Raw genomic sequence first — 12,720 nt, 5'->3', positions numbered from 1 at the left:
ACTTTTCAAAAGAGATCTTCTCTCATACAGTATTCATCTTCCCAACTAGAATATAAACTCCTCATGGACAGAGGAGTTTATGTCATACTCCTCCCATGTTAAACTCCTCTCTGCGTCCTCTACCCTTTAGAGTTCAGGAAGACATAATAGACATTCAATAAATATGTAGTTGACCTGAACTGAATGGTGCGTTTTAAAATTGAATTCAGTGCTCAAAAATACATCATTCTTATCTAAATATAGTTTACCTTTCATATACTTAAAACACAGTCTATGGTATCCCCAATTTTAAATTAACGCACAACTGGTATTTCATAAATAGTTACAAATGCCTCCCTCCCTTTTTTGTATAAGACTAAGCATGTGAAGAAAAAAAAAATAAGGCTGAACTTAGAGCAAGGCCAAATAATTAAGACTATCAATAGGAATTGTTAATGCAGATTCTATAGTGAAACCACATGTCTTTAACATCATATATTCTTCTGATAAAAGGCACTTAGTGTATCAATGTTGTAAGCGGGGTTAATCTGTATCAAGATGACAGGGTTTTTTGGGCTTTGACTAAATCTATAAACCTATAGTGAAACAATTTTTTGATAAAACATGCAGCTGACAAAACAACAAACACTCTAGAGAAGAACCAGAAAGTCAATGGAAATTTTTGTTTAATAGCATATTAGAATTGCTGATGCTATTACAGGTACCATCAAACATGGAATAAGTGCTCAGAGATGAAAACAATTTATAATAAATACAATCTGTCAATAGTAGAAATAAGCAGGGTTTTAGAGATCCATGTTACATTGACAATTTAAGCAAAGTGTATTTTAAAAACAAAATGTGAAAAAATATGGAAAGGTAAAAATTTAAATATACATTCAATGCCCAATACTATGAGAATGCACAAAGATATGATAAAGTTACGATAAAGATATAAGGTTAGAAAGCTATCAAGGAGATGAGAATTTTGATAACCCTTCACAAATAACTTTTTTAAAATTTAAAAGAGCAGTAAAATTATAGATATCTAAATAAAAGCAAAACCTGGAGTTTATGGAATGAAGATTAACAGTAAATGTGCTAAACCTATTTTAATTCAGATTTTACTACATAAAGTGAATCAAATAGGTATGATGATAACAACTAGATCAAGGTAATTTTGCCCCTACATTTCTCCATTTAAAGAATACATATATATACATGTAGGCAATCAAGCTTAAATACTACTTTTGCAAGAAAGTGTTATATTTCAGACATAGTTCTGATACAAATTACCCAAATAGCTTGAAAATCCTAACAAAATGAGTAACTCCTCTTATTTGCAAAGTATATGCAACAGACAGTGCAAAGAGAAGTGAAAAAGTACAAAAACCCATCTTTTTGTTTTGAATCCCTAAACGTGATACGGTTTTCAAATACTATAGATGTGATCTTAAAAAGTCTTTGGTTGGTAAGTCTCCAATGCACAAAACCAAATCTTACTTGAGAAGGTACTCAAAGTATAACTAAAGCAAAGTAGTAATAGTCAAACATGTCTCCAGTTCTATTCATAAACCTAGAACTCTTACCACACAGGTAATCAACTTATTTTATAAAGACAGGACATATCAACTAAAATTTGCCTGGTGGCAAGTCCAAGAACAATCCTTTTCTAACAACAACAACAACAACAACAAGTTTTAATGTGCTTTCCAAAATCAACCTGATTTTCAAGAAAACGTATCGTTTTGTGATGGGTAACAGAATCTTTGGACATAAATGCATGATGAAACCCACTTTAATTAGAGAGAAGCCACACCTCAAGAACAAAGTGAAAATATGAAAAGGCAAATCTGAGTATACCCAGAAAGACAATTATACACAGTATCAATAAACATCTTACCTGTTCACAGTAAAAGGCTGTCGAGAAGGCTGCTGCTTTGGCATACATATTATGCTTGGCGAGCTTCTGTTGGGGCTACCTAACCCTGAACTGCTCATGCTATTTGTCCTGCTAGGAATTCCAATGCCCTGACCAACCTGGGAGTGGTTCATCATATTCCTAGGATTCATAGGCAAAATACCCCTGAAAAAGAAGTCCATTATACTAAATAAGCTCTCTACAATCACTCATTAAAATTCTCTATAAATAATCAATTGGTCCAACCCTAGAATCTCAAATATACTTTCAAATTGCAGTTCTAATTTTTATTAATTCTTTAGTCATTCTAGCTCTTTGAAAAGAAAAAGTAAACAAACAATAAAGGGCAAATTATAGTGCAACTGATAAAAGGTGGTATCTAAGATGAGAGAACTACTGGTGTGACTGTGACATAAAATATAAATGTATTTCACACACATATTTAGAATAATTTCATTTCAAAGGCTTATCGTTCTATCCTCTGCATACTAAATGTATAGTCTATGTCATCTGTTTTACTTTATGCTCATTAGAGCAATGGATGTGTGGCGAGGGGGCAATGATCACAATCATCTGGGGAGGAATTTTAAATTGCACATATTCCTTTGAGGAAGACAGGTGCCTTTTGAAAAAGCTCCCCAGGAAATGATTAACCCTTGATATCCACCCCACTGACAACCAGTATGCGAGCTGCAGTATAAAAACCACTTGTACTGTACTTAACAATTTGCACTGAAATAAAAAGAGCATAGGTATTTTCTTCCTCAGTAAAAGGCACTGAACCAGAAAATCAAATAATTAATTACCTTATTAAAAAATCAAAAGTTTGTTTACTCTACCAAGATACATTTTGAAAAATATTCTGGTCCATCAATAAATACCTGCTTGGAGATGGAGGCGTGTGAAGTGACATTGTTGGTACCCCTGTTGTTGGCGTGACGTGGCTCGGTAACTGAGTGCCTTGTGATAAGCTGCGATTTAACTGAGGGGTATTGTTGCTCATCCCCCTCATTGGAAGGCCTAGTGCACCTAATAAAAAAATTCAGAAGAAGGAAATTCATTGCCATCAGGAATGAAATTGTTATCCATCTTCTGGAGTTGGCGATTGAAGACACTTTTAATGACCTAACATAGTACGCAAATTTTAGATAGATATATATTCGATTCACTCCAAATAAACTCTGATTTTAACAAAAAATATGTTCTAGTCTGAAATTTAATATTATGAATGGATATTTCTTTCATATTCCTATTTTTCATATTTCAATTTCATGATAAAGTATGTCAATGACTAACAAGTTACAATATTATGAATAGATATTGCTCTAAAATTTCTTAAAGGCCTATTTGCATATATGTACATGTGTATATACAAAGAGGCCATTATGAAATTTTGCAGTCATGTGTTTTTATGTCTTTATTCACAACTGATGTATACAGAAAGATATTTAACCCCGCTTTGCTGAAGTAGCTTTAATTTGATGTGATCCTTTAAAAACATATTTTAGAAAAAGCCAATTTACTATTTATACATATTTTTCAACATTACTATTTTTACAAACCCAACATAAAATCCCAGCAACTGTTAAAAAAACTCAAACTGATATAGCTATAAAAGACAAAATTTTAAAACATTTAAAAAGATGTCAAAATATAATGGCCTTGTATTTATTTAGTACCCCTGGAGCCAGGTGTGGGGATGGACTATACATTCTAATAGGTTTATTTATTTATTTTTTTAAGACTACTAAGAGTTTTATCATTCTGATACGAAACAAACAAACAAACAAAACCACTGTGGATAAACTTTTTTAAAAAATGTATATTTCCTGAGTTTTTATTCCGATCATAGGAATTATAAATTTTTTAACAATCCAGGATAATTATCATAGACAGCATACGTTTATTTTTTTCCCTTAAGTGATTTTTTTCACTTACACTGTCATATCTGTCTATGAATTCCTCCGCCTTTCCTCCATCTTCCTGACCCACACTTTTTAGTGCTTTCTATTTCTAGTCTGCTTCATCAAACTTATTCTGAACTGGAGATTAAATAAAACTGATAAGATAGAGTGAGAGCTAATCAGTAAATAGATGACTTCAGTGCTAGGGATTTAAGGTGATTTTATCCTTTGGCATAATAATGTTTCACCTTCTAACCTAGGGATAGGAGTGGTTAGAGAGTATCTCGCTGATGGTTATCTTAAATTTGGCAGCCTGTATCTCAGCTTGTAGCCTAACTGTGCCTCTCAACTGAATGAATTTTAATCCAATCAATCTAATTCAATATAGCTAATATATTCTATGTATATACTTTTCACTCAGATTCCATGGCGACCCAAGCTTGGTTCTGCCTTTCTGCAAGATACTTTAAGGAAACTGGCCTAGATTACATGTACACTTTAATGTATGTCTACAGTCACCATAAGTTTTCTGACTATGAGAATGCCACTAGCTGAAGCCACTTTCTTTGAATCTGGGACAAAATAAGGAAGAAGGATTTAATATCAGCTTGCTTAAGATTTCTTCAGAAGAAATCTGTCTTTTCTGTCCCTAAAGCACACCATTTTTCTTTGAGGCTTTCTAGGTGTGCTCATAACAAACCATCAACATGATACTTTTCACATCATTCATTCAACAAACATTTAATGAATGCCTACTAGGTAACATGCATTGTGCTAGCTGCTGCGGATAGGGCAGTGAACACAACAGAAAAGGCCCCTACCCTCAGGGAGCTTACATTCTACTCCCTAAACATGCTGTCCTGAAGTCAGCTATAGCTGCAAATTTTCCTCAGGAATGTGTTTCTCACAGTTACTGACCACCAAGATAATGTCAAACAATTTTAGAGCCAGAAGGATCTTAAAGATCACCTAGTTCAATGTTCCCATTTTACACACAGGTAAGGAAACTGAGCCTCATGTAAGTTAACTGACTTCTCCATGGCAACACAAAGAACTAGGACTAGAATTTAGATCTCTTAGCTCCTAATGCCCTTTAATAGCAGCAAGACAGGAGCCCAACGGAACTCTTGATTAGCACTCCTGTGAATGCCTAATTTCAACACCTCTAATGTATTTTCCCCCTGCTTTCTTTTTCCCTTTTGAATACGTTTCCCTCAACTTTTTTTCTAAATCTCCACGTCTTGCTCTCTTCCATTTTCTTTCTCTCTCATCTTCATACCTATCAGTTTTCTTTCTTCCTGTTTTACTTTTCCTTTACTTTTCACCCTCTCTACACATTCACCACCATAAACAAACATACACTTTCCAAAAATTAGTGCCTTTTTGGCCCCCTTTTAATAATCGTTAAGCCCTACAAAAGGCTCATTGAGATTTGACTCCTTCAAGTCTCCACATACATATTATTCTATGCTGTATCATAAAAATTTATAATTTCAGGAATATTTTAGAGATTGGAAATTATCTGACCAGCAAAAAAACAAATTTGGAGAAGAAAACAAGAATGGTAAGGCTATTTGGTCAATTAGGGATTGGCATCCTTGAACTGATTTTAGTGCTAAAACTGGACAGAGACCGTATGGAATAAAGTAACTTACTTTCAGTGTTTAATTTTAGCTTTCTAAAATTAATCTTCACAAAAACAGCTAATAAATTCAAAAAGTCAAGTTTAATTTTGTTGTAGTATAAAAAGATAAAAAAAGAATACGTCACTTCAAATTGGATCATCAACCCCTGAATACTTAATAATTGTTACTTTAAATTTATTTTAAAAACTGAATTTCTTTAAAACATAAAGAATTAATGGCACTGGAAAGGTATATATAAAGATTTGTTTTTTGGAAACTAAATATACTAAGTAATTAACTTTGAGTTGCTTGAATCAAACTAACACAACTGAATAGGGTCAAGGGGAAAAAAATCTAATCTCTCACTAGTATAATTAGAAACAATCACAGAAAATCATCTCTAAAATATTATGCCAAGAATAGGACATACAGCTGAAAAAAAGAAAAAGAAAAATGGGAAGAACTCAAGGAGTTTTTCTTGGTATAAAAAAACTAAAACAGGCAAAAATATAAATATGTATAAATAAGCTTGTATATGAGCAGGTGACTGGAAGGACAGTAAAATTAAAATTTATTGGGCACTTATCAACAAAGCACTATACTACTTCCTCTCACTTCCTTCTTATAATCATCTTATAAAAAAGGTTATCACCTTTTTGCAAAGAATAAAAACAAATTTTAAAAAAAAGTTTAAAAGGTTATAATTCTGAGTCAAATTTTTCTTTCAATCTAACAACTGATAATAACAACACAATATTAGGAGGACTATACGAACATATTCTAAATAGATTCCTACCTCTTATCTGGCAGAGTGTTAGTCAAATTCCTTATTGATCATTTTTCAGAAACCCTTAAAGAATATGATCTAAGAAATTATTCCATTAATTATTTCCACTGCACAAACTGATTAACAGCACATCCCTTAAACACTTATGGCAAAATATGTCATTCTTTATTCAATCTTTTGCTAGAAATAAAAAATATTAAGTTACACGAAAAAAATAAAATCATAGCAACCAAATCCCTGAATATTCATACTTAAATAAAGTACCCTAAAATCTTTATAGGGGCAGGACAGAGTAGTCCTTAACTGATGCCTTAAAGTGTCCCCTTTTCCATTTGCAAAGCAGCCAGCTTCCTCTAGGAACCCACTGGCATGCCCATACTAAAAAGGACAACAGTTCTGAATGGTGCTTTATCTCAATGGCTTCTTACCTTCAACCTGTCTTGCACTTAGCTGGTTAACAATCCCTGTAAAATTATTTCCTTATGCAATTTTCTTCATTAAATTCAAAGTATTTTAGAATAGAAAAGACTCCAGAGATTATCCAAGTAGGTTACAGATAAAGAATTCACACTAGGCATTAAAAGTGACTTGCTCAAGATCACAAGTAATGAGGCATTAAAGACAATGATCCAATTTCTTGACTCCTATTTCAATGCCTTTTTTGCAACCAATATCATTTTCCATTTTTTAATGGTAGTTAATAATGTTTGCATCATCCAGGGAACTTTAATGTCTGGGTCTCCTCTCCAGCAATTGTGATTTTGGGCAATCATGGCAGTAGAATTTTTAAAATTCCCCAGGTATTTCTATGGGTGCAGTCAGGGTTGAGAACCACTGTTCTAGAGTATTAAAATTCTGTCAAGACCCAAAGATGTTTTCTAACGTTAACAGACATTTTACTCTGTTTACACACTACATATCTGATTTATAATCTTCTTTCTTCTTTCTCTATTCCTTTCCTCCAATCTGTCCTTTACTACTCATATCTAACTCCTCACCAAGAATACTTTCCCTTCTCTTGTTCTAGAGATACAAAAGACTACTTAAAAATAAATAAGTGCTATGACCAAGGTGTTTACATGCATTAGACATGGAGTGCTTGAGCGCTTGTAGGAGGGACCACACTAACTCAGACTTGGGAATAGAGTGAGTCTGGGAGCAGAAAAATTTTCCTGGAGGAGACAGAAGATAGTATATGAATTAAATAACGTATGAGACTTAGCCAGGTGTTTGGTGGTGGCAGTGGTGGGGAGTCAGGTGGGTATAAATGTTACAATAGTTTAGTCTGAGAGAATGACAAGATATATGAAAATAAGGACAAGTTATATACCTGGAGGAGGAACAGACTTTGCCTTCTAGGTGCTAAGAATGTATGAGACAAGAAACATGGATGGAGCTAAGTGGCTTCAACAACTATGAGAAGTGGCTGCTGTGCTCGAATCAGCTGAGAGTCTCAATATCTGGCTGGATCTTTAGAGGAGTGCCACAGAATCTTTACCTGTGGAACAGCTCTGTGGATCTCCCAAGTACACTCTACACTCCCTCAACCTAAATTTCTGCTCTAAATTAGTGGCACTCATTCACAAAGGTTTGCAGGTCTGAAACCTTAGAAATCATTCTTGATCCCTTTCTTTCACTCCTATATCATCAAGTCCCATTAGCTCTATCTACAAAATGTACCAAATCTGATCACTTCTCAACACCTCCACTAGTCCAAGTCATCGTATTTTTTTTTTTTTTGCCTGGACTACTGCAGTATTAGTAACATTCTCTCTCCCTCTCTCCATAAAAACAGGACATTTGTTATTTGCTATATTCCTACTTATATCTTGAAATAATACCTCATTCATTGTAGGCACCCAATAAATACATAATTATTAGAATACATTCTATCATAATGTCTTAATTCAACAGATTCTTGGCACCTGTGGATTTAACACTGGTAGTTTCTACTATGTACAAATGGCTTTCTAGGGTCATGGCATTCAGGTTTCAAAGAAACTGATGTTTTCAGCTCATGTTCACATAGTTACTCTTACAAAGTAATATAATCCTGGCTCTACTACTTACAATCTGTGTAACCTTGAGCAAATTCCTTAACCTCTCAGGGAGCTGTTGTGAAGGTTAAATGAGTTAATTCACATAAATACTTAAAATCACATCTGATACACAGTAAATAATATTCAATAAATATTAGCTCGCTCTCTCTCTCTCTCTGTGTGTGTGTGTTTGTGTGACATACCTATGACAAGAAAGCCAACAGGTGGTACCAAAAGTGAAGATAAAATAAGACAGTCTAATGAAGTGATGGTTTTCACACACACAAAAAAGATGTTTTATGGTGGAAAATGTTATTCTATAGCTGTGTTCTTTAACTTGAAAAGTAGCAATGATCTTGAAATAAATCCCTCAGAAATGTGAAGACTGTACTTCTTGCTGAATCAATGTAACAGCCTAACAGGTTTCTCCAGTCTTGATAAAGCAGGCCATTCCTAAATCTATCCCATGCTGTGGATGTTATTCCCACTGCTAAAACAACTTTACTCACAGTCCGTTCAATGCTAATCCCAAATATAATCTCATCAGTAAATTCTTTTCCTAATCATTTTCCAAGATACGTGATTACTCCTGCCTTTGAAATATCCAAATAGTCTACAGCCGTACCATCCTGAATGTGCCCTATCTCTTCTGAAATATCCAAATAACCTTGAACTTCTTACTCTACTACATAGTAAAATCATTTGTGTACTTATCCTACTAGATTATATGAGACTGCCTCTTGTTCATCATGCATTCAAGATTTACTGAGTGCTTGTCATATGCAAAGTACAGAGGATACAAAGGCAATGAAGACATGCAATAAATAATGCAGCAACACCATAGCAGTAGGTACACTACGCAGAGATGGCATAAATGAGGATGATCTCTTCTACCACACATCTGCAGTATCTAGAATGGCACAACATGTATGGTAGGGACCGATAAGCATTTGTCAACTTTAATTCCTACCTCCTTTTTGAAGCTTTTCCATACCACTATAGCTTACCTTCTTTTTTTTTTTTTTTTTTTTCTGGTTCTCCTCAAGGAGAATGGTATAGACAGAATTTGCTTCCTAAAGGTCTGTCTACACCATTCTGCACATGGTATCTTTTAATCTATGTATTAGCATCACAGGCTGTTTTTTAATATTTTACATATAAATATGTCCTATCTTCCCCAACTATAAAACATGTGTTCAAAACAGCAAGAAATCCTAGAGCACTCTGTACTTATTACTAAGCATTTAGTATCTATTCAATGGTCCTACAATTTCCGAAAGCAACCAAAATATGTCATGCACCTATTTACATAGCTGATAGCATCACTTCTGAACCATCCCACCTGTGCTCTGGGTTCTCTATGAAGCAAGTAGCTTTCACATAGGTGTTCTTAAAGCAGGAGGCCAAAGAAATGTCTGCTGTAAGCATGAGACTATGTCATTGTTCTCAAGCTAGGAGTCCAGAACTTAGAAAGATAGATTTAGCTCCTCTTCCAACTAGATGCCTGGGTCCTCAGAGAATTCAGACACAAATTTGTACAATGAATTCACCCAGATATTTTGATAAGCTAGGTACCTGTAAGATAATATGCACATAGAAAGCACTCAGTAAATGACAGTTTCCTTTTTCTCCAATCTTACAAGGCCCTAGATCCTGTTGGTAACTAAGAAAAGGTAAATGCAACTATCAACCACTTAATTCCAATGCTTTAACTATCCAGAAGAAATTAATTCCTGGTTCTCTGTTGATTCTAATCTAGGAGACAGCTTAAGGGAGCTCATGGATCTTGAAGCCCATAAGGTGTACAGTAAGTCTTCACTTAATGCCACTGATCATTCTTGGAAACTGTGATTTTAGGCAAAAAAACATACAGCAGGTCCTTGAATAGTGTTGTTTCATTCAACATCATTCCATTGTAATGTTGATGAGAACAAAAAATTGGTTTTGTTATATGTAGTTTTGCTTCAAGTCGCAGTTTCAAAAAAACTTACGTTAAGTGAGGACTTAATTCACCTGAAAGCTTATCACACGCTTAAATATAACAAATAGGAAACATTATGCAACTTGAATACAAGAGTATGTTCATTGGTTTCTATAGTTATCATTCCATGTACAGTATTCACGTGAATTCTTGGATGAAAAGTCTCTTACATATTTGGATACAATCATACTATACTAGAACCGAAGACCATACAAGTCTCTGTTCCAGTATTTTCTGGCTACTTCATGGCACTGCATAATCACTTCCACCCAAATCTAGCCAAATCTAAGTTTAAGCACTTCTGTATCTATTCCAAGACGAACTCCCTTTCTTGTTTAATCTCAGTGACTCTTAGAGAGGGCACTCTTCCTTCTGTATCTCTTCCACCTCTAACCTTTCTAACCATCAAGAACACACAATAGATAGTAGATCTCACATTTTAATGGCACAAATTACAATTAAAGTTTGCCAACTGAACAGAATTGATAGTGGTACTCAATGCACTTGGGAAACGAACTTTTAGTTAAACCAATCTCAATGTGCAATTACAGTAAGTTGCCATAAGAATAATATCTCTAATCTACACTCACCTACTAATTCCTTATCTCTCCATCTTTCATTCAACTCAGTCCCTTAAGTTTTGTCATTCTGACTTAAATTATTAAAACCTTAACCCTCAAGACCCACATGGTAGCTTGTGTTCTGCTGTCTGACAAGGTGTTTGTTCAGATTACCTACCAGCCGAATGACCTATTTGGCTTTCTTGGGTCTGTCCTAACAGACAGAAATTGGCAACCTAGACTCTTTCTTCTTCCACTAGTTATAGCTTCTAGATCAATATCTTGGAAAAAAATAATTACACCCTGACCTGAAATATTACAGTTCCAGTTGATCTAAGGTTCAATTTTTCTGTACTCTAATACTTAAAATGTCACTTTAAAAGAGTAAGCCATACATTCAAAATGTTGCTTCACCAATGTTACAGGAATATAGCTATTTAATATACTGAACTCCAGTGGAAAATGTTTGCCATACATGGCTTCTTTTTAAACTAGTAAGTACCTTAAAAATTCTTTTTCTAATGAAAATAAATTTCCTCATGTATTAATCTTTGTATGTCCTTAAAAACAAAAACATAAATGTCTGTCATACCAATGATATAACTGCATTTCAAACCTAACCCATTCCATATCTTAGCCCAGTTAGAATTTCACATTTGTAGGTTAAAAAAATTAGACCAGAATTTTAAAAAATCCAGATAGCTAATTATAACTATAGTAATTGCCATTATCCTTTACAAAATAACCTTAGTTTCTCAAATACAATTTTTCTCCAATCCATATCTACTTTCTGCTGTGATAAACGGTGGTCTTCCAAAAGATAAAGTAAGTTCTCTGCAGTTGCTCTAAAGAAATAAAAGGTAGCTTTAAAATAGCTAGATATGTCTATACTGAGGGTTACCAGAAGGGTGAAAGCCATACTAAAACACAGGGTAAACAGAATAAATTACTAGCTAATAACAGTCCTTCAACAACTAGGATAAATATTTGTAGATAAACAATTTTTTTATGTAATAAGCTTTGAAAATACATTTCTTGGTTTAATTGGAGAAACTGTTAATACAGAGTAACTTTTATCTACTAATTCTATATTAACAAAATTGTGTTCCATAGCAAAAAAGAGAAAAGCCACAAAAGATAGACAGAAAAAAGTAAACGGAAACCATGTTTGTATATGAAATAAATTTCATCCTCCCACTTCGAATCAATTTGGAAGGTAAAGTGTTATGACAAACTATTCTGATACCTATCAAAACTTTGCTTTTCATTATACTGGGAGAGTTCCAAATCAAATTATTGATTTTTACTTGAAACTGGTTAAGATAGTCATCAGATGTCTTCTTCAGTTATTCAATTATCCTATAATGTCTGATGGGAATTTATAATACTTTTAATTCCCTTCTTCTATTAACAGAGATTACATTAACAGAAATGGGAGATCAACAGATCTGACATTAACAGAGATGATAAAATCATACTAATATTTAACAATTTGGGAAGTTAATTTGAGAAAATATAAAGATATTTTATTGTTTGGTTTTATAAAAATTTTATGTGATAATAGCTAACATTTATTGAGCACTTACTATGCACTAGGCTCTGTGCTAAGCGCTTTAAAAGTATTACAACACTTTAAAAAAATAGAAGCCTGCAAAATGGAACAAGCATTAAACTGTGAGTCAAAAATCTAGATTCTATATCCAGACTGAGCTAAAGCAAAAGAAGAAATATTTAAGAAATACTTGTGAAACAACATTTTACAAACCGCTAAGTAATGAATTTACTTAATAAACAGGCGCGCACGCGAGCGCGCACACACACACACAGTAGCCAATCAAATAAGCTAAAAAAAGCTTTTAACTTCCTTTAATTGAAAATACAGAGAATGTCTATTTTTAGTTTGTTTAGCAAATTCTTCAAAAAT

General features: G+C 33.7%; 1 protein-coding gene across 9 annotated transcripts in view; it reads right to left on the bottom strand.

Moving 5' to 3' along the window:
* The window catches only part of CNOT2 (CCR4-NOT transcription complex subunit 2), a 111,655-nt gene that overhangs the window by 22,809 nt on the left and 76,126 nt on the right, over positions 1 to 12,720 (bottom strand). For 6 of the 9 annotated variants that reach the window (XM_055238329.2, XM_063614217.1, XM_063614218.1 and 3 more), the window contains 2 exons: positions 2,782 to 2,929; positions 1,883 to 2,065 (listed from right to left, as the gene is read on the bottom strand). In XM_055238329.2, the coding sequence (XP_055094304.1) occupies positions 1,883 to 2,065; positions 2,782 to 2,929 (331 nt within the window). Of the gene's footprint in view, positions 1 to 1,882; positions 2,066 to 2,781; positions 2,930 to 3,838; positions 3,905 to 4,640; positions 12,492 to 12,720 lie in introns of those variants that run through there. The other 3 variants (XM_055238333.2, XM_055238332.2, XM_055238331.2) reach the window with 3 other exon arrangements.

Source organism: Symphalangus syndactylus, chromosome 13, assembly GCF_028878055.3.
Source record: "Symphalangus syndactylus isolate Jambi chromosome 13, NHGRI_mSymSyn1-v2.1_pri, whole genome shotgun sequence".
Classification (NCBI taxonomy): domain Eukaryota; kingdom Metazoa; phylum Chordata; class Mammalia; order Primates; family Hylobatidae; genus Symphalangus; species Symphalangus syndactylus.
This window is presented reverse-complemented; position numbering and strand designations above follow the sequence as displayed.